The 21310-nt window shown below is 35.4% G+C and overlaps 1 protein-coding gene across 3 annotated transcripts in view; it reads left to right on the forward strand.

The window, feature by feature from the left end:
• NOX4 (NADPH oxidase 4) overlaps positions 1–21310 on the forward strand; it is a 143543-nt gene that overhangs the window by 26756 nt on the left and 95477 nt on the right. For all 3 annotated transcript variants that reach the window (XM_068556666.1, XM_068556667.1, XM_068556668.1), the window contains 4 exons: positions 4034–4131; positions 7499–7526; positions 14049–14121; positions 16062–16142. In XM_068556666.1, the coding sequence (XP_068412767.1) occupies positions 4034–4131; positions 7499–7526; positions 14049–14121; positions 16062–16142 (280 nt within the window). The remainder of the gene's footprint in view (positions 1–4033; positions 4132–7498; positions 7527–14048; positions 14122–16061; positions 16143–21310) is intronic.

Here is a 21310-nt window from a genome sequence, read left to right on the forward strand (position 1 = left end):
TTTCTAAAAGTAAGTAATTTCATTTAGAAAGATTGGAAGAAAGTGATTAAAAGTTTTTAACCTCTAAAAGTAGTGATATGGTAGAAACTTAAATGTGTGAAAATTAGAATGTGAAATGTGCATTCACAGAATATGATTCTATCAAAATTATATTTGTTAAGTGTTTCTTTGATATTAACACTTGGGCAGAAAAGCAAATGTCAAAATTTGTGGAAATTTATCCTGCTCAATTCCAAGTTAAAATATAAAGTGAGAATCTTGTGGTTTTTTAAGAGTCATTTTAAAATAAATATTTATCCTGAGCATTTATATGATACTTTTCAAATTTTTGAAACAGAAATTAATTAACATATTAAGTACAGAAGGGACTCTGGAGACAGATTTTGTAGGATCTATCCCCAGCCGCCCTTCTGCCTTACCGAGTGACATCATCTCTCTGATCTTCAGTTTGTTGTTAACTGTAAAATGGATCGACAGTAGCACCTATCTCATGGGTTTAAGACTAAAGTAAGAACATGCCTATGAAGTTCTTAGGATAGAATTAGTTATTATAATTTACAACCTCAGGGGTAAATTATCTCAGTGGCATAGCACCTGACATTTTCATCTGTTCATTATTTGATAGGACATAGGTGTCTTGATACTTGGGACATTTGATCTGGATATGTGTGTATGGCCATTTTGAATCAGAAGTGTTTCGGTATAGCTATTGCCAAGAAATCATTAAACTTTAAGCTTTTTAAAAATTGCCAAGTATTGTTGAAACAGGCATCTTCCCAGTGTTTTATCCCTCAACATCTTCCCACTGGTAGTTCCCACCCTGGAAGTGAGAGATGGGGAGAGGCTCGGGGATGGGCTGAAGACTCCAGTATAGCTCAAGGCTAGGAACGGAGTAAGAGTCCAGGATATGATGGGGACCAAGGGTGTGGTCAGGGTTAGGGTTGGATTAGAGCTCGAGAGAGTGAAAGGTCAAAATGGATGAGGATCGGGAAACGCTGGCACATTCATAACTTGATTTGTTCTAAATGGTAGTTGTGTCCAAATATTCTGTTCAGTTGGAGAACAGCTGAAAGACTCAGATAGTGTGGAGTATTGCCATGAATGAGTATGTGTTCCAGACGGTTTGCCTTCTGCCACTCACTAGGGGTCTGACTTTAGGTAAGTCACCTTTCTTAACCTTAGTTTTCTTATCTGTAAAATAGGGATGAGGGAATTCCCTGGCAGTCCAGTGGCTAGGAGTCCATGCTTCCACCGCAGGGGGCCCGGGGCTCGAACCCTGGTTGGGGAACTGGGATCCTGCAAGCCGAGAGGTGCAGCCAAAAAAAAAAAAAATAGAGAGGATTCTACCTACCTCATTGTTTTGTTATGAGAATTAAATGGGGAAATCCATGCAAAGTGCAATGCTTTCTCTCTCTTGCCTAAAATTAGAAGCCCTGAAGTCTTTTAACCTAAAAAGCCTTTTAAAGAAGGTGAATGTATCCCTTAAGGCTGTATCTCATACAGCTGTTACCTAGGACTTTTTTTCAGGAGAATTCAGAAAGAATGGTAATTCCTCTAAGGATGCCCTTGCACTTTTGAGCCATATAATATGTAATGAACATATCAAGCTTTCATTTAAAATGAAGGAGTTTTTTTCCTATAGATTTTAGAAGTGCTGAAGTGATAGGACACAGACAGTTTTGCTTCTATAATGTTTTACATCTGTGCCATAGTTGAGTCTCACCTAGACACTCTTTGTTTATTTCTTTGGCACCCTGTGCTTGCTTGTTAGTTAACCCACTTTCAGTTTCCTGTCCATTTTTCTTTTTAACATCTTTATTGGAGTAGAATTGCTTTACAATGTTGTGTTAGTTTCTGCTGTATAACAAACTGAATCAGTTATACGTATGCATATATCCCCATATCCCCCCTCCCTCTCGCGTCTGCCTCCCACCCTCCCTATCCCACCCCTCTAGGTGGTCACAAAGCACCGAGCTGATCTCCCTGTGCTATGTAGGTGCTTCCCACTAACCCTGTCCATTTTTTATGGGACCCTTTTCCCTCCTCTAATTTGGTCACTGGCAGGAGTTTAATCCTTTAAATAACTTTTAGGTTATTTAGCATTCTAGCCCTTCTCTCTCACTTTCATTTGTCTTTGTGTGTAATTTGGAACTCTTGGCTTACCTATGTACATCTCGTATGTTAGGTTGGAGGGGTCATAGAATTTTCTAGTTTCCAGGCCATGTCTTCTTTTGAATCTCAACACTCCATATATCAGTGTAAATTGTAATAGTTTCCTAAGCAATTTAGGTTCACTTATCTCATTAAGTCTCTTATTTCTGTCATCACCATTTTACAGAGAAGTAAACTGAGGCATTAGTAGGCAAGCAATGTGGCCAAGAAAACAGGTTTTCTAACTACTTAAATATTGTTCTTTCCCATACATTACAATGTGCTGTTAATGTTAACTTTATTTCACCTACAAGGAAAGGTTGGGAAGGGAGGAGGGTATTACATTTCTGTGCAAAATGTCATTAGCTTCTTTCTTGTCCAGGCTTCTCAAGATAATTTACTTTTCCCTGACCATGCCGAAATGAATTTGTCTTCAACTCTCTAATAACTTCCTAACACTTTTATCTCTAAGTCAGTTGACTACTCATTACTGTGCCATTGTAGGTAGGTTATTAAATGCTGGTCATCATCTTTCTGAGTTTTTGTCCTATGAAGTGGTTACCAACACTTTTGCTATTGGGTTTAAACACTATGACTTGAATCTGTGGATTGTGAAAAATGTTAACTGGTTAAAAGCCTTTTCATGGGCCTATATTTTAGATTGAGTGTCAGTGAAGTATACAAGATATATAACAGGTTTGGAACTATGGGAGAAGTGAAAGATGTGGAAAATCTACAGTACAGCGGTTCCCCCTTATCCATGGGGGGATGCTTTCTAAGACTCCCAGAGGATGCTTAAAACTGAGGACAGTACTGAATCCTATATACTGTTTTTTCCTATACAAACATACCTGTGACAAAGTTTAATTTATAAATTAGGCACACTTAGAGACTAACAACAATTACTAATGATAAAATATAACAATTGTAATAAAAGTTACTTGAACCTGGTCCCTCTTCTCACTCAAAGTATCTTATTGTACAAATTTAATGCCTTTTCCATCTTAACTAAACATGAGTTGCAGTTTGAGGTGTGACAGCAAAGTGAGCACGAATTTCTTTTTTCCTTCCCACTTTCCCGGATAGACGATTCATTCTTACCAAGGATCTTAGCAACCTCAACATACGAAATTTTGTCCTTTCCTTATTAAGTCAAGAACTTTCACCTCTTCATTTAAAGCAAGGACTTTATGGCTTCCTTTGGCATAAATGAATTGCCAGTATCACTACTCTTGCAGTTTGGGGCCATTATTAAGTAAAACCAGGACGACTTGATCACAAGCACTGCAATACCCCGGAAAGTTGATCTGATAACCAAGCCAGTTACTGAGTGACCAACGGGTAGGATGTGCTGGACAGAGGGATGATTCACATCCCGGGTGGGATGGAATGGGATGGGTGGAGATTTCATTACACTCAGAACAGCATGCAATTTAAAACTCATGAACTGTTTATTTCTGGAATTTTCCACTTAATGTTTTCAGACTGCAGTTGACCACAGGTCACTAAAGCTGCAGGAAGTGAAACAGTGAATAAGGGGGGATTACTGTATTCAGGAGCTGCTTAAATGAATAAATAATTCCCATATTATTATACACATACGTGTGTGCATGTGTGCCAGTGTGTGTATGTGTGTTTCTAACTCTTGACTTACTAGGGTTATTTTATTCCAGCCTTTGAAAGTTCTGTTTCTTTACATGATTTCTCATACTAAAACTGTCTATAATTAAGATTCATTGTGCTTTTAAAACTTCCCCTTTAATTGAACATTTTATTGCGCCCATAGCTGTCAAATTGTGACCCTGTGTTTACTTAAGGAGAGGAACTGACTCCCTCTTATAGAGCATATCTGAAAATCCCAGTGATTGGTGTGATTCTATAGGTGTGCACGTGGCCGCCCACCTGGTGAATGCCCTCAACTTCTCAGTGAACTACCGTGAGGATTTCGTTGAACTGAACGCAGCAAGATACCGAGATGAGGTGGGTAGTCTCTGTCTTCTCATTTTCCTTTCACTCGTCGTGAGATGACTAATGAGGGTCTGTGATTTTCACAGAAAATTTGTACCTTGCTGCTCCTTTTGAGTGCTTTTAAAATGCACTTGTCAAGTTGAGTTTTATTCTTTTCAGTAGAAAATATAGGTAATTACTATTTCACAGTCTCTCCCGCCGAAAATGAAAGTTCGGAGAGGGTCTACTTTTTATATTCTGCAGTGTTCAGCAGGTTGCCACTCAGATCTGCCTTCTGCCTCCCAACAGCTTTTGTCCAATTCCTGTCGCTCAGTGGAGACTGTTGACAGTGCCATTACAGGGTAAAAATCCTTCAGTAACTCACACAGTGCTTGGGGGAAAAAAGGCAGAAAAGAAGGTTGACTATTTGAGGATCCTGGACCATCAGTTGATTTGACTTAAAAATATTACTGAGTTTTAGTGCTTTACTCTGTTTTATTTTGTGTTTAATCCTTATAGTAGGTGACCTTGAGCTGAATTCTATAGTGGGCAGTATCTAACTTAGGGGTGCTTTTCTCCATGTGAAGCTACCCATGAAATGAAATTATATGTGCAGGGTGCTGGGCTGGACCAATGAACAACACACGCACAGCCCTAGTTAGGCGTGTGTTGCTCGGCATTTTCATTATGTCCTCAGGCTGCCTCTGATTCCCAAAGCCAGGATTGCATCAACATCGAAATGTTCAGGGTCCCATGTGATCAGAACCCCACCCTGTTCTGCTAAGTGTGGTAGTGACTTAATGGATTGTTCTCCATCTTCCCCTTACATATCACCAGAGTTCTCTAGATTAATACTGCTGTGACCATGTGCTTGACCTCCCTCCCAAAACAAAACAAAGGTCAAAGTAACAACAAACAAGCATAGACATAGATCACGAAACCAAAATAACAAGCAGCCCTGGATAAATCCCATAACTATGCCAGTATTTTTTAAAACACCAATGTAATTTCATTGATCTGGGTTAGGGCCAGGCACTAGTATTTTTAAAAAGCTCACTAGTGATTGTAGAGTGTACCTAGCATTAAGAACCATGGAAAAGTCTAGCTCCTTAGCATGCCGGTGGAAGCTCTCCACATGTAATGATTTCAGAGCAGAGCTTCCATCTCCGCCTGTCTCCCATCACTTCTCTCATTCCTCTATCCTCCTCTGCCCAAATCACGTGGGGTTACTTGTGTCTTACTCCCGCCATGCAGTTTCCTTTTTTATCTTTTCCTTCTTTGCTTCTCTCGCTTTCTAAATTCATGTCTTCAGTAACTACAATAATCTTATCATTTTATTACAATATACTTTTGTTTAATGTTCCAATATTTTAGTCATTTTAAGATTTCTAGTTATTAAATTTATTTCACTTTAAGAGAGATATAGGCTCAATGGAAAATATTTTAAAACTCCCAAGTAAATGAAAAGCAAAAGCTTCTCTTCCAAAACTAGCCACAGTTAATGATTTTATGTTTTCTTATAAGATATTTTGAGTGGTATTTTATGATATATATGCTTCAGCAATTTGTAAATATATGTATTGTGGCTTGCTGTATCAGAAAGTATACATCTACCTCATCCTCTTCATATGAATATACCACAATTTATTTTTAGCCTTTTCCTTATTCACAGATGTTTAGCTTGATTCCAAGTTTTTGTCATGCACTGCATGCCAATAAATTTATTTTTTTGTACACTTCTGCTAGGCAGATTCATGGAAGTAGAATTTTGGTTTCAAAGTTATGCACATTTTTAGTTTTGATGGACAAATTACCTTCCAAAAAAGCTTCACCGGTTGATACACTCTACCAATTTTATCAGAATGCTTATTTCTACACTTCACTTGTTTGTAAAAAAACGTTGCTGATCTGATGGATGAAAAATGCTAACTCATTTTAATTTACATTTTCCCTTTTTTCCCCTTCCTTCCTTCCTTTTCTTCCTTCATATCTTCCTTTTTTCCCCCTCCCTCTCTTCTTTCTTGTAATAAATATTTTTGAGTACCTAGTAGGTACCAGGCCATGTACTAGATGAAGATGAAAAAATACACACATACACAAACACACACTCACACACACAGATATTGCATATATAAACGGTTATATTCTTCTGTGAATTGTCTTTAAAAATAATGGGTTTATGACATGCACCTTATTGTTCTGTTCTGTACTTTCATTCTGTCTTCTCCACATCTCCAATGACCCCTCCATCCTCCAGTTTGTGATGGTGGTGCATTCCTGACGGCCTAGCTCAGTTGGCCTCATCTTGTCATCTGTGAAACTGTCTCTTACTCTTCTTCTATTCTATCTTCATTCCCTGGCAATATTAATTGTTCCATCTTCTGAGTTTCCATAGTTATTTATTCATATTTCTGGTATTACCACTTTGTTCAGCCCATCTTGTATTTTTACTAATTTTTTATGTATTAGGTTACTCTAGATTAGCCTTTAGTCATGTTTCTAACATCAGTGGTAGAATTCAGTTGACCTAAACTGGATGAGGAGCTATTCTTGGGCAAATGGTCCTCGTTCAAGACCCCTAAAATTGTATCATATAAATGGCTTCCTACTTTGTATATAGCCTGGCCTGACCCCAGATTCAATGGAGGCATGAGGAAAGAAATTCAGAAGTTGTGCAATATTAGGCACCCTTAGGATGAAAAATTAATCCATATTCTACTGGGAATTGATCTAAAGTTTTCCAGAAGACAGAAAGGGAGTTGACTTCAGTCCATTATACCACAAGAATGTAGTTTAAAGGAAATACTACAATAACAATATTAATGTGTTATATTTCTGAGTAGCAGGAACCTGTCTTCCTTATTTGAATATCATCACTTCTTTTTACAGTAGCCTTTGAAACATTTTAGTTCTCAGTATTCTCTGTACTGAATTTACACAGTACAACCCCCCCTACATATTTTATCATTTTTGATTCTCACTGTCTTGACACTTGTTAGGTGCAGTTTGGCAGTTGTGGTAGATAGAGTATATATTAACGTTTCCACAATATAGGTAAGGTATTGAGCCCCAAAATGGTCAAAGGGTGGGCTTCAGGCCAATGCCACTAGCTTATAATAGCTTATAACTGGCCATGAAGATGAAAGCCTAGGCCTTCTGACTCTTCATCCAATATTCTTCCTTTTTCAGATAGCTAAACTTCTTGGAATTGGGTTTTGTATGTATTATAATCTCCTGTGACATTGTAAAAACATTATGAAATTCAATTGCGTCTTATTTCCATTGGGAGAACAGTCTCTTACATACCTAATACATGGCTCTTATCTCTCTCAGACTCATTGCGGAATTTTATGTTATCAGTGTTTTATTTTTCAGTCAATTTTTTTTTCCTTTTTCTCAGGATCCTAGAAAACTTCTCTTCACAACTGGTAAGTTGTTACTCATTTCTGCTTCTGAAGATTCAGGGAAATCTTGGAAAATAAGCATCATCAAATTACACAACATTTAGATATATGCTAAAATATAACATGGAAAATTTGCATATGAGAACAAATGATTAGGAGTTCAAGCATAAAGTTGCAATGAAAACAGTCAAGGTTCAGATGAATGAAGAGTAAAAGTAAGCAAATGCATTTGCCTTTCATATATTCTTTCAAAGAAAAAAACATAATGCCTTATGCTTATTGAGGGCCTGCTATGTGCCCACTGCTTTGGCAAGTACTATTGGAGATAATACATATGGACCAGTTCTCTGTCCTCAAGGGTTAGAAAGAAACACCAAGCACTCTGAGTGTCAGTGTAGTTCTTCTAATTCAGTAATTTAGTAGGATATTTTGTGATCTTAAAACCCATGGAAAAAGAGGAGAAACAGTCATTAAAATAAGTTATCTTTCTTGAAATGTCTTCTTTCTCATTTCTAATTTACTTTTCCTTCTCAAACGTATTGTCCATGAAATCTCAGTATAGACTATTCATTTGTTAAAGCACATTTGAACATCTCAAAATTTTGCCCTGATGTTAGTACAGTTCTTACTATTTTCTTCTTTTTCTCAACCTTACACTTATAATAATGAAAAGGAAACTGTATTTGAGGGATTTTTAACTTGTATTTCAGGGACAAGGACGATTGTGTAGCGGAAATGGTCTATCATAAAGGCTTGGCTGTACTCCTTTATTAAGGATCAGAATTGCATAAGGGACTGAGGCATGGCTCTGTCAAATGCATTGTTTTTCTTTTGAATCAATTTTATGATGAAAATAAGAATAATTGGGGTGTTTTCCCCCTCCATGTCGCAACTACATATTTAGATTTATAATATATATATATATTTTTTCTGCCTATATTTAGATTGATAATATATATATATATTTTCTGCCTATCAATGTATGATGCTTACCAGTTGCAAAGTACTCATTTCAGTTTTCTGTGTAGGAACATAATTTAGTTTTGTTTACAAATTTGCTCATTGAAAACATGTTTTTATTTAAGCCTTAAGAATTGGGTGAGAAGTAGAAGGGAGAAAAAGCAGAAAAACAAAACTTAATGTATGAATCAATGTATTTTTTGTTCATATGAATCATTTTAAGAGAAATAAACAAGAATTTTGTTTTAATATTATCTTGTGCAGCACAGAGTATAGTTGAAGACTTGGAACATTTGAAATGCTTAAAAAAGTTTAGTTTACAAAGATATAAGAGGATTTCTTATATGACAAAGATTTACATTAAGAAACTTAGTAAAATTAATACTTCTTTATAAGTAGGTGATCTCTCCACCTAGCTTGAAACACCATCATCCTATGTTCTTTCCCAGAAGTGACCATGAGTGTATTGGGCTAGGTAAAGATGATACTTAAAAACACAAATTCCTGATTCCAGCCTAGAGAGAGTCCAGGTTGGGACCTGCCAATATGTTTTATTAACCTTCCCACTACTGTTTTACCCTTTAGTGAGCATCTCATTATACTCTAGAGCATAACTTCTCACCACTACCTACCTTTTACCTACCCTCTTACTATCTTTATCTCAGCTGGTCAACTCTTGCCTATCCTTTAAGCCTCAGTTGACATGCCTATCATGCACAGATTTCTGCCAAATTTCACTAAGTAGAGCTGGTCTCTTCTTGCCCTGGGTCCCTAAAGATACATAGTGAAAATACTATGAATAATTTATTTCCTTGCATATACTGTAGAATAATTATTACCTTACATATACTGTGTTTTCCACTCAAAGGTGAGCTTCTCCAGGGTGGAAAAGGGATGCCCGTAGGGCATGCAAAGAAAATATTTTGTGTGGCATTTCTGTCAATACAAACAACTTGAATTATCCAAAATCAGCATGTCAGCATCACTTTAGTGGCCTAGTTCCATAAAATTTCATGAAAGAAGTACTGTGCTCACCATCAGGAGCCATCTACTTCACAGGGACACAGACCCCCCTTAAGTATGAGGCTAGAGCTCATCAGGCATCTGGTCGACCCCACTGAATAGTAGCAAGTGAGAGAGCAAAGCAGAATCTAAGGATGGTAATGGGATGAGTGACACTGTTCACTTAGTCCAACTTTGAATTCACTTAGTCCAACTTTGTGTTATGAATACATCTCTGACTGAGTCTATTTCACAGCTCTCTGAATATTGTCAGGCACAATACCTAGGAAGAATAAAGTTCCTGATGAAGAAATGCATGCATGTTTTTAGATGTTCTGATGATAAAGCATATTTTCTATTAGTTGATATAGTTCTTGAATTTTAATTTGTTTAATGTTACATAGAGTCTTCTCTCTCTCTGTCTTTAAAAGTTTTTCCACGTAACCTAGGCCTAAGAAATAAGGTTGTCTTGTAGAAAATAAAGCCTGTGGCAGCACAAGTGACATAAAATATGGGATTTAGACTCACTAAATAAGAAATGTTAAAGACATTTCAATTAAGAATTTATAGAATAAAATAAGTTTAATAGATTGAATTTTTCAAACATTTTATAATGCTTACTACATATCTCCAAATTTGGTAGTACTTGTATGATGAGAATAAAATGCACAGTATCTAATTTTAATTAGAAAAACCCTCACAAACAAATACAATTATGTCTCCAATTATGTTCGTAAAAACAGGATAATGAATGCAAGATGGTATATTTCTGGCTATATCTGGGTATGGATGAAAATGATCTTTCAGTTTCATCTAGAAATGGCAATATAGTGCAATTATTCATTTGAAGGGCTACTAATTAATTAACCTAATATGCGTAGATAAAAGAGTAATAAGAGTAAACATAACAAGCATGTTTTTTCCTAAGGAAACAAATATAGGTTTTGCTTCATAACTTGAAGACTGAGAGTTCGCAGTGTACTTCACTTTGGCAAGCAACTTTCCCCAGTGAGCTTAGACTAGCGCAATAATTTCTAACCTGTGCTTCCTGACTCTTGGAATATGTGTGGTAATAGAGGCTAATTTATTGGGACTTGGCTGAGCTGACGTCCAGCGCTAGGTTAGGATGCCCTTTGATGTACCTCGAAAACACTCAATGCTTAGCATTCTTTCAGCACTTAATACCCTATGTTGCAGTTGCCCGCTTACCCTGTCTCCCACACTGGACTGGGATTTCTTTTAGAGCAGGATTCATTTTTTCCCCTAGCACTTAACAGTACAGTACAGATGCCTAGAAAATATTCACTGAATGGATAAAAGTCATTTATTTTTAAACTCTACTACTTGTTGCATAGATATTCTCTACAACATTCCAGATAATTGGTTGGCCAACCTGTTCGTTTAATTCCAGTAAAGAAAACCATAGCTTTTTTTTCTTTTTTTTACTGAAGTATAGTTAATTTACAATGTTATGTTAGTTTCAAGTAGACAACGAAGTGATCCAGTTATACATATGTATACACGTATATTCTTTTTCAGATTCTTTTCCATCATAGGTTATTACAAGATATTGAGTATAGTTCTTTGTGCTCTACAATAGGTCCTTGTTGTTTACCTATTTTATTCAATATATATATAGTAGTGTGTATATGTTGATCCCAAACCCCTAATTTATCTCCCCCCCAGAATCCCCTTTGGTTTTTAAGTTACCCACCCCACCCTTTTTTTTGACCACCATAATTGCAATTTTTTTTTCATTGCTAATTATAAGTCAGTTTTTCTTCTTCATCGCTCTGAAGTCTGTTACTCTATAAATTACAAACTCTGTTCCTTTTGTACTTCTGGGAGACAGAAGGGAAAAATGAATTCTTCAGATAAAAAAGTTAACTTCATAAATCTGAAAGAACCTTAAGAAGCATTGAATTGATCCTCAGTTTACAGGTGAGATTCAGTGAGCTAGGGGTTTGGCCTAAGGGACAGTAACAGGACCGCAATCCCAGAATATACATACATACCCCAGGCTGTCTGGGGCCTCTACTTCATGTTGAATTCAAATGACTGAGGTCAACTATTTCACCCTCTCTAAGTCTTTCCTTTCCATGTTCTGCTCTAAAAGGTGTGCTCTAGTTAAATGTTTGAGGAAGTATCTGTTCAACTTTACACTGGTTTCTTGACTTTAGTACTTCTCAGAAGCTTTACATTAATGTGCCCTGTGACTTTTCAAGGAATGGTTATAACATTTTTTTTTGTTGTTATAACATTTTTGAGTAAGATAAATTAATACCTCAAGGAATTAATGTTTAGATAATACCCTTTAGAAATTATAACTTTGTTCTAAACATACTCCGTTTTTTCAGGTGCCCTGATGAAGTGATTTGCAGACATTCTGTAACTAATCTTGGCATGTTCAGGACTATATAGGAAACCTTGTGTGTAGACACAGTTGACATTCATGAAGGTTCAATAAAATTACTGGAAAGGCCTCTCCAACCACAAATTTTACATTTTAGTGAAATTAGTTGAAGCCAGAGAGACAGACCTCCTTTTTTTTTTTTCTTTAAATTTATTCAGTTACAGTTGAAGCACTCTGAATTATACATATGTAAAGCATGCTACTTGATTGGTTTTGATATATGTGTACACATGTGAAACCATGATCAAAATCAAGGTAACAAATATGTCCATCATTCTGTCCTGCTCTCTACCCCTCCTAACTACAGATCTGCTTTCTATCACTAAAGAATGCTCTGAATTTTCTAGAATGTTGTATAAAAGAAATCATAGAGCTTATGTTTTTTCAGGTTTTTTTGGTGGGGGAGGGCAGTCTGGCTTTTTTCACTAAGTCTAATAAATTTTGTGATTCATCTGTGTTGTCATGTATGCATAGGTATGTATCAGCGGTTCTTTTCTTTTTAAACTGCTGGTTAGTTTTCCAGGTACAGATAAACAATTATTTATCCATTCATCTGTTGATGGAAATTTGAATTGTTTACAGGCCTTGAGTATTAAAAATAAAGTGGTTATGCACATTTTTGAACAAGTTTGGGGTGGATATATGTTTGTGTTTTGGGGGGGTAAATTCTTGGGAGTGGAAAGGCTTGGTCATTTTGTAGGCATGCTATTCTTTTTAAACAGTATTTTTCTGTGCTATTCGTCCTTTCGTGTGAATTAGTGTAGTTATCTTGCTCTTCTCTTACCCCCTAGGAAGTAAGTACTCACCTGGGGCAATGGGAAAGACAATGGGAAAGGGAGTACCCTACGAAAGAAGTGTAGAGAAGAGATGATTTGGATTAGGCACATCTGGGAAAGGCAAGGATTGTTAGGCTTCCAAATCTGTGTATTGGGAAGAGTGAAAGGAGAGCATACTCCAGTATTAAGTTCCAGAGACCAACTGCCTTATTTCTCTTGTGTCCCTTTACAAGTGGAAACTTGTTTCTATTGTACTGGGATTTCTGATGTTATTTTCCAATGGTTCTAAACCCTCTGTGATCCTAATGGTGCACATCACTGTTGCTCTTATATTGTCCCCAGCTTGTTTGCTTCTGCTGGTGGCTTACAGTCCCTGATGGTCCTTCTGTTTCATAGGTGGTTCCTTGTCAAGAAGAAGAGTTGGGGGATGTCTATACTTTTGGAGGCAGAATTGTTTCAATACCTTTTCTGCAAAGATTTAAGATGGAATCTCTCAGCTAGGTCATTTAGTACTTATTGTTGCTTGTATGATTATAAGAGTAAATAAAGGTGACTTACAGACAGAATATTTTATTTGGTAGTAATAAGATAATAAGAAATGAGGCTATTGTGATTTTCACTCTTTGATAAAGCATATCACCTATTCATCTTGGACATGCTGTATGAGCTAACACTAGATTTGTAGCAATCTATTATGTCAGTATTAATATTGAAAATTGACATGTTTGCACACTTTAAAAAACGTTATGTACTATCAGAAGCACTGATTTCAAAATGTTTTCCATTCTGAGGGGAAATAAGCCTGCAAGTGTTCTTAAAACATCAACACTGTAACTTTTTTCTTCAAATTCACCATTGTTTGTTCTACACTCGAAGTTGCAGTTTTTAGAAAGGTTCACGTTTTGTTTATTTTTTCTTGAAAATTATTCTAGATAGTGAAGCCCAAAAGAAATTATTTGACATTGAAACTGAAGGAGCTACTAGTTTCCTTAAAGCGGGGAGGTGAGAGTAAGGAGGGTTTAGTACTATGGTGGAGAAAACCAAAACAACAAGGGAGTTGAATGTCAACCCTGTCCTGTTGTATTAATTACTGACTTTTGTTATAGTATGTACCTATAAAAGTATGCACATATTCACCATTCTGAGTAGAATATTTGAAAACACCAAAATGGACTCTTCTGTTAAAGGTGGAAAAGACTCTGCTTTGTCCTAAGTACCTTGAAACTTATGCTAATTCAAAAAAGGCTTTTTTAAGAGGGAACATACAAGGAGACATACAATTTGAATTGGGCTTCCCACAGATCAGCCTAGTACTTTGAATTTTAAGGTAATAACTTTTTGTACATTTTTTCTCAGCATGACTTAAGTTAAACATACTTGTGTACATTTTTATAGTTCCTGGCCTGACAGGGGTCTGCATGGTATTGGTGCTATTCCTGATGATTACAGCTTCGACATATGCAATACGGTGAGTGTCAGAGCCATTATTTTGATGTTTCTTGGTCAGATTATTTAGACTTCCTTAAGATTATCTTCATTTTCATATGTAGAAAATGTCTTGATTAACCCGAATGTTTAGCCAATGCAATATTCTGGTTACTGGACTGTTCTGTGTAACTAAGAGGGAAATAGAGAGGCATTTCTAGATATCATTTCCTGTTTTTGAAAAATCTCTTTCTTTCAGTCAAATATTCTGGGTTGTAAGGAATTGTGTATGGAGACTTTCCAAATACATGTTCCAAAGTGGAATAAAAGGGGGCGGGGTGTGGCTTACTAAATATTAAAATGATTATGCTTCAGTAACTTAAAACAGGATAGGGAATTACTATATTGTACACCTGAAACTAATATAATATTGTAAGTCAACTATACTTCAATGGAAAAAAAACAACCAGAATAGGACTTACTTGCAAAAAATGACCAAGACGTTGAACTAAATGATAGTAGACAGAAAGTGCTGTAAAAGACTTAGCTATATGTAAGAACCTGCTAAATAATAAAGGTGCCATTACAAACTTATGAGGAAAGTAAGGCTTAAGTGAATTAAATTCTAGATAAATTACAGAGTTTACTGTAAAAAATTATACCACTAAAGATTTAGAAGAAACTTTAAGTGGATATTTATCAGCTCTCATAATGGACAAGGAAAAATATAGGAAATATTTGGCTACCTAAAAATATGAAAACTAAAACTCCTGAATGTCAATATACATTATAAAAATTGAAAAATAAACATGCTATTGTGAAAATTATTACACTCATATGGAAGTAGTACATTCTTAAATTTGAATAGTTTAACCCACAGCAATTGAGAAATATACTATAGAAATGGGTAATTATTATGAACAGATAAGTCACAGAAGAATACAAAGTGAGTAACACAAAAATGAAATAATACCTAATTCCACTTATACAAAATACTGAAGATGTATAAAGTGGAGTCTGGGTTTGGGGAAACAGGCCCTCCTGCACTATGATTGGGTTCGTAATTTATAAACATGTTTCAGAGAGCAATAGGTAGTGTGTATCAAAAGCCTTACAAAATGTGTGTCCTCTGATGTCATAATTCCACTTCTAGAAATTTAGATTCAAAAAGAATCAGATCTGTGCAAAAAGGTATACGTTACAAGGATGCTAATAATCTTGTTTATGATAGCAAAAACTGTGACCCATGTAAATGTGACTCTATTGGCTCTTGCCTAAATTGGGGGTTCCTAAAGTTTCTAGGGGTTGTTATCAGAATCATCTAAGCTTTTACGAATACCTGCCCACCACCCACAAGATTCTAATACATGAATATCTACCGAGATATATGAAATAAAATAACTGTTAGTCTTTTTACTTATCTCAAACATTCTAGGTTGTGTTTATTATACCCATTCCTCTTCAGACTCTTTGTCCTTCTCCAGGACAATAACACAAAGTGTTACTTTAAAGTTATACACTGTCCAGGAAGATAAGAGAAAATTTTAATGAACACTTATTTAGTTTATCTGAGTTTCCTTTGAACTACTCTCAAAATATATATTGGGATAGAAACATTGGTTGTCTTAGAAGTCATTTGCAAATTGAGAATATTGATAAAAAGGACAGCAGAAGTACGTATTAACAGACTATTGCCTGCACCTTCGCCTTACATCATAATAACTTTAATATAAACAGCTGATTTTAATTCTTTCTGTGTATCTTTATTTGAAATACAAAGAACCTTCAAAATGATAAAGCGTCACTTATAATTTTTGTCAGTTCTCTCTGCAGTGGTATGTTAATACTTTGATATTAATAGATAAATCTCAGACGAACTCATATTTTAACTTTCAGTTGTGACATGTATTTGAAAGGATGCATGATATTTTTAGTGAGATGGAGTGTAAAGTGGAATTGAAATTAAGTTATTTGTTTTTTCAGAGTTTCTAACTATGACATCTTCTGGTACACTCATAATCTCTTCTTGGTCTTCTACATGCTGCTGATGTTACATGTATCAGGGTAAGTTTAAAAAAGTGTTTTTAAAGCTATGTGTGCCTAAAAATGGGGTAATAAAAGAGAAATCTATAGAAATTTTCATAGGAAATGGTAAAATTATTTGGTTACTTGGAACTGAGGGTAGTGTCAAGAGTGGAATAAATAGTTCTATTTTCGACATAGCATGTTTTAACAAAACTAGCATAAAAGTACATTAAAATGGAAAGACAGAGTTACTTCTCCCTCAATGTTGTAGTTTTTAAAGCCCCCTATAGTTATATCCTGATAAGCCCTAAAAGAAAGTGAGTAGGAACTGAAGAACTTCAAGAAGATATTTAGTGTTTGAATTTTCAGGAATTTATTATGTCTTGCTGCTGCAGAGTTTCTAACAGTGGAGTTACCAGTTTACTAATATTTGCAGAGACAGCCAAAGATTTATAAGAGCCAAAGACAAGGATCTGTCAAAAACACCAGAAAATCACAAAGGGAAGAGAGATAGCATCCCAAGTTGTTACAAAGGATTTACCCCAAATACTCTGAAAAGTATGTGGACCCAAGCAGTATACGCAAATGTATGGCGCTTAAAATAATTCATTAGGTCAGAGGATGTAAATAAATAATATATTTTTGTGTATGTATATGTCTGCATGTTTACAGAGTGGACCTGTGGTTTTGTCTTGACACTCATACTAATATGACACAATAGGCTATTGTCTGGCATCAGGTTCACTTGGTTTAGTAGAAGGATACAGGACAGGAAACATGGAATGTCAACAGGATAATGTCAGGTGCTTCGTCAGTAGGGCTCCCTCTAGATGCACAGTGACCATTTTCCACCTTCTCTCCCTTACCTTGCATGTAGTAACTCAGTTTTAAGATGAGGAGACCATATGGATACACAAGGACTACCTTGCCTTGGGAAGGCTCATGGTCCACAGGAACCAGTCTCTTGGTAACAGTCCAAGTCTCCTCAAGGGATGCCCTCAGTTGCTAGAACACACTGCATCTGGAAGCTGAGGTCACTCAGTATCCTCCAGGTCCAGATGCTTTCCATCAATAATAATCAATGCTGGCTGGTAACACAGCTGGCACTCCCTGTTTATCTTAACCCAAAATGTTTCCAGGGAAACAGTATTTGGAGAAAAGTTCAGACCTGCTGTTAATTTTTTCTTCGGAATGTTTTCTAATGTACTTTGTCAGTACAGTAAATCTTATCCATAAATTATATAGTTATTTCAAGGTGCATGTTCAAAATGTTGTTCCCCCAGTTTTGGAGGCCATTGATTTAGACATCAGTATTATGTGGATCTCTGTCTCCTACGTCCCGGTTCTATTTGTTCTGTATCATGGTTCTAGAACATATAATTTTAGAGCATTAGACACATGGCCACACATAATCCCGACTTCCAGCTAGCCATGGCTGCCACACAGGGAAGAGGGCCACAGTCAGTGGAACCTCTGGGTTCTGTTCTTTTCCCTTTGTGGGGCTAACACATTCTGTAGAGCATTAGGACACCGAGAAAGCCCTTGGTAGAGAAAATCTGCTTTATATTCTGTTCTTTAAATGGCTTGCCTGCCTGTCCAGGGCTATTATCATAAAAATAGACTGTGAGTAAACAGACGTGCTACTAATGATAATACTAATTTAAAACATTTGCAAAGTGCTTACTATATGCCAAGCATAAATTTAAAATGATTTAGATGATTTATATTATTAAAGGATTATAGTTTTATAAGGATAAATAATATTGTTAAACCCTTTTTGTGGGTGGGAAAACAGATTTAGAGAGAGTACATAATTTGCTAAAGTTTGCTTAACTGATGTATCCTGGATTCAAATCCAGGCATTCTGACTCAAAAACTTATATTGTTATACTTTTTTTTTTGAGAGTTCAGTACTTCTAAGAATTTGGTCTTAAGTTTTTTTAAAAAGGTTAATATCTTGATTTATCTGGAATTGTTCTCTCTTCCTCTCTCTCTCTCTAGCTATAACAGATGAGAGAAAAATATAATAATTTGTTAGTATAATTAGTTATGCATTCTTTTGCCTTTATGTTGTACTAAATTAAAACTGAGAAAATCTGTTTCTTTGTAATTCAAAGTAGAGTTATTTTTCAAAGTTTCAGGAGTTCTAACAGGCTTCTGAAGGTAAAGAGGGTATTAAGAGTCCTTTCTCCATTTTTTTGGAAGTAAAAGAAGATATATTTAAAATTTGCTTTTACTTCTGTAGAACAGGAGTCATAAACAGAAAGTGACTTTATTTTATGTAAAGAAATAACCAAAGACATCAACAGAATGAGTTAAATATAATCACTCTATTATACCAACGGAATTAATAGTTCTTTACATATGATTGATAAAAATGAAGAAAACAATTATTAAAATACTGAAATAACTGTTGTGCAACAAATATACAATACTCTAAGCTTTCTATAGTGCACATTTTTTATAAAGTTTAATTTTTTAAATTGAAGTATAATTGGCAGATGAAATTGCATATATTTAAAGTGTACAAGTGAATTAACATATCTATCATTTCACATAGTTTCCTCTTTTTTTTTTTTTCTGGTGTGAACTTTTGAGATCTACTCTCTTAGCAAATTTCAAGTATACAATACAGTATTATTAACTGTAGTCACCATGCTGTACACTAGATCCTTAGAACTTATTCATCTTATAACTAAAAGTTTGTAACTCTATGAAGTTTAATTTTTAATAAAGCTACATAGATTATGCTTCTGGTGTAGGAAAAATTATTACTGATAAATCTTACAGCTTTCTTAAAATGGAACATTTCTCAAAATGTTCCTTTTTATCTTTAAAGGATCTATCTACAAGTAAATCTATTGAAGCTATTATTTGTGCCAATGTAGAAGACTTAGACATATCTTTATTTATGAAATACCTTGATAATGTCATTCTCTAGCTTTTGGTTATACAAGTAAAGTGCAGCTATTCAAAACAAGCTTCTTGAACTTATATTGAGATTTCTGTTAAACGGTATGCTTTAGGTTTGAACAGAAAAGCACTATATGTTGGGCATTTGCTTCTTTCTCTCTCAATGTGGTAAGTACTATAATAAGGTATGAAAGAACGATATAATATATGATACTTAGTCTCCCAGAATTAGTAATTGGTTTGACATTAAAAAAAAAGAGTTGAAAGAGCTAAAGACAATTTTAAACTGCATAATTTCCAAGTGTGAACATATTTTATTTTCAAGAATTCTGGTAGCCTAGAGAATTGAAGGATCAATGTGGGCTAGAAATTTTAGAAAATTTTTGACTTCAACAATGAAGCAGTTTGAAATTGTCGACTGGTTTCCTTATATAAGCAGACTTCTGTAGTAAGGAGGAACAATTTCTTCATATGATTTTCTAAAGTCAATTTTATTTTTATAGTAAATATGTAATTGTGAAAAGCCCGTTCTGTTTTTGGAAAGCTCTCACTTTCACAAAGTCATTTCTCTTTTGAAACAGAATCTATTTTACTTTAATTTCTACCCAATGATTTAAAAGTCTGTGACTCTGGAGGCCATGGAAATTGAGTTCTTCTCCTTCTTTAAATTCTGTTCCTCTGTTACTTTCTCCTTTGAATAAATTAATAGTTAATATTCATTGAGTACTTATCTTACTAATGGTTGATTTCATTAAGTCCTCCCAACAACTCCGGTAAAATTTGCTGTTATTATTATTATTATCATTATTATCATTCCCATTGTCCAGGTGAGAGAACAGGGGCACTGAGAGGTGAAGAAACTTGCTGAAAGTCATGGCTAGTAAATAGAAGAGCTTGGGTTTGAACCCAGGTATCAGATTCCAGAGCCCACATTCCTAACCAGTAAATCAAACTGGCTACAGTTTGGCATGGCTTCCCTGTATCCTTTTCAGATCTGGAAACCAAAATTAAATACGGTGTTCTTGGGGTATGCAATCTATATCGGCAAAGTGGAAGTCTTACCTTCTTTGCTCAAAATATTACAACTCAGTATTATTTAGGATCCAATTATCATGTTCCACGATTATGCATGCCTTTAGCTTAACCTAGTTTTCATTCCTATTACCTATGTTTTAGGTTTTTTTCATTAGTATAAGCAATTGTATTGCATGGCACCCTAAAAAACCCACATTTCATATACGCTAAATTCAGATGTTCTATCAGTGTTCAAATAGATCTTTAAAATACATTAATTTTGGGCTTCCCTGGTGGCGCAGTGGTTGAGAATCTGCCTGCCAATTCAGGGGACACGGGTTCGAGCCCTGGTCTGGGAAGATCCCACATGCCGCGGAGCAACTGGGCCCGTGAGCCACAATTACTGAACTTGTGCGTCTGGAGCCTGTGCTCCGCAACAAGAGAGGCCGCGATAGTGAGAGGCCCGCGCACCGCAATGAAGAGTGGCCCCCGCTTGCCACAACTAGAGAAAGCCCTCGCACAGAAACAAAGACCCAACACAGCCATAAATAAAATTAATTAATTAATTAATTAATTAATTTTAAAAAAATACATTAATTTTTTTTTTTCCTAGGAGGTCAGTATAACATGGCAATTAAGAGCTACATCACTTAATAGCTGTATGACCTTGCCAGATAATTTGCCCTTTCTTTTTCATCTATTTTATGGGATTAATAATAAAATATCTATATCATAGAGTTGTCTCGTGTTTAAATAAGTGAATGCAGCAATGTAGGGAGAATATAGATATACTCAATAAATGTTAGCAGGAAAAAAAATTATACTGGTACTAATACTAATAACTGTGTAAGGAAGAAACTCCACATTTAATTTGTTGAAGAATCGTTTTTGTTTTGATAAAGACACTGCACTTTTGAAGAGCCCAGATTTTCCGATCAGCAAAGTAATTTGATAAACATATAATGAAAACTGCTTAGCAGATCAAAAGAATAATCCTAAAGGGCAACAGTTTTTATAATGTTGTTAGGTCTCAAAGGTTCAACTGATTTTAATGATAAAGGTTTATTTTGGGATTTGCAAGACAAGCCTTCCCCTGAGGAATTTTTTTTCTGATTTTTAATACACCTTTCTAGGAGGTTGCCATTTGTACACTGTACTGAAGATATTTCAATTCAGAAGACATTCAGAAAAAATTTTTAAAAGCCAAAAATGTTTCCTCTTTCCAGACATGAATGTAACTGTCCGTTTCTTTCATCATTTTCATTTGAAAAACTCATCAG

The sequence above is a fragment of the Eschrichtius robustus genome, chromosome 11, assembly GCF_028021215.1.
Source record: "Eschrichtius robustus isolate mEscRob2 chromosome 11, mEscRob2.pri, whole genome shotgun sequence".
NCBI classification, from domain to species: Eukaryota; Metazoa; Chordata; class Mammalia; order Artiodactyla; family Eschrichtiidae; genus Eschrichtius; species Eschrichtius robustus.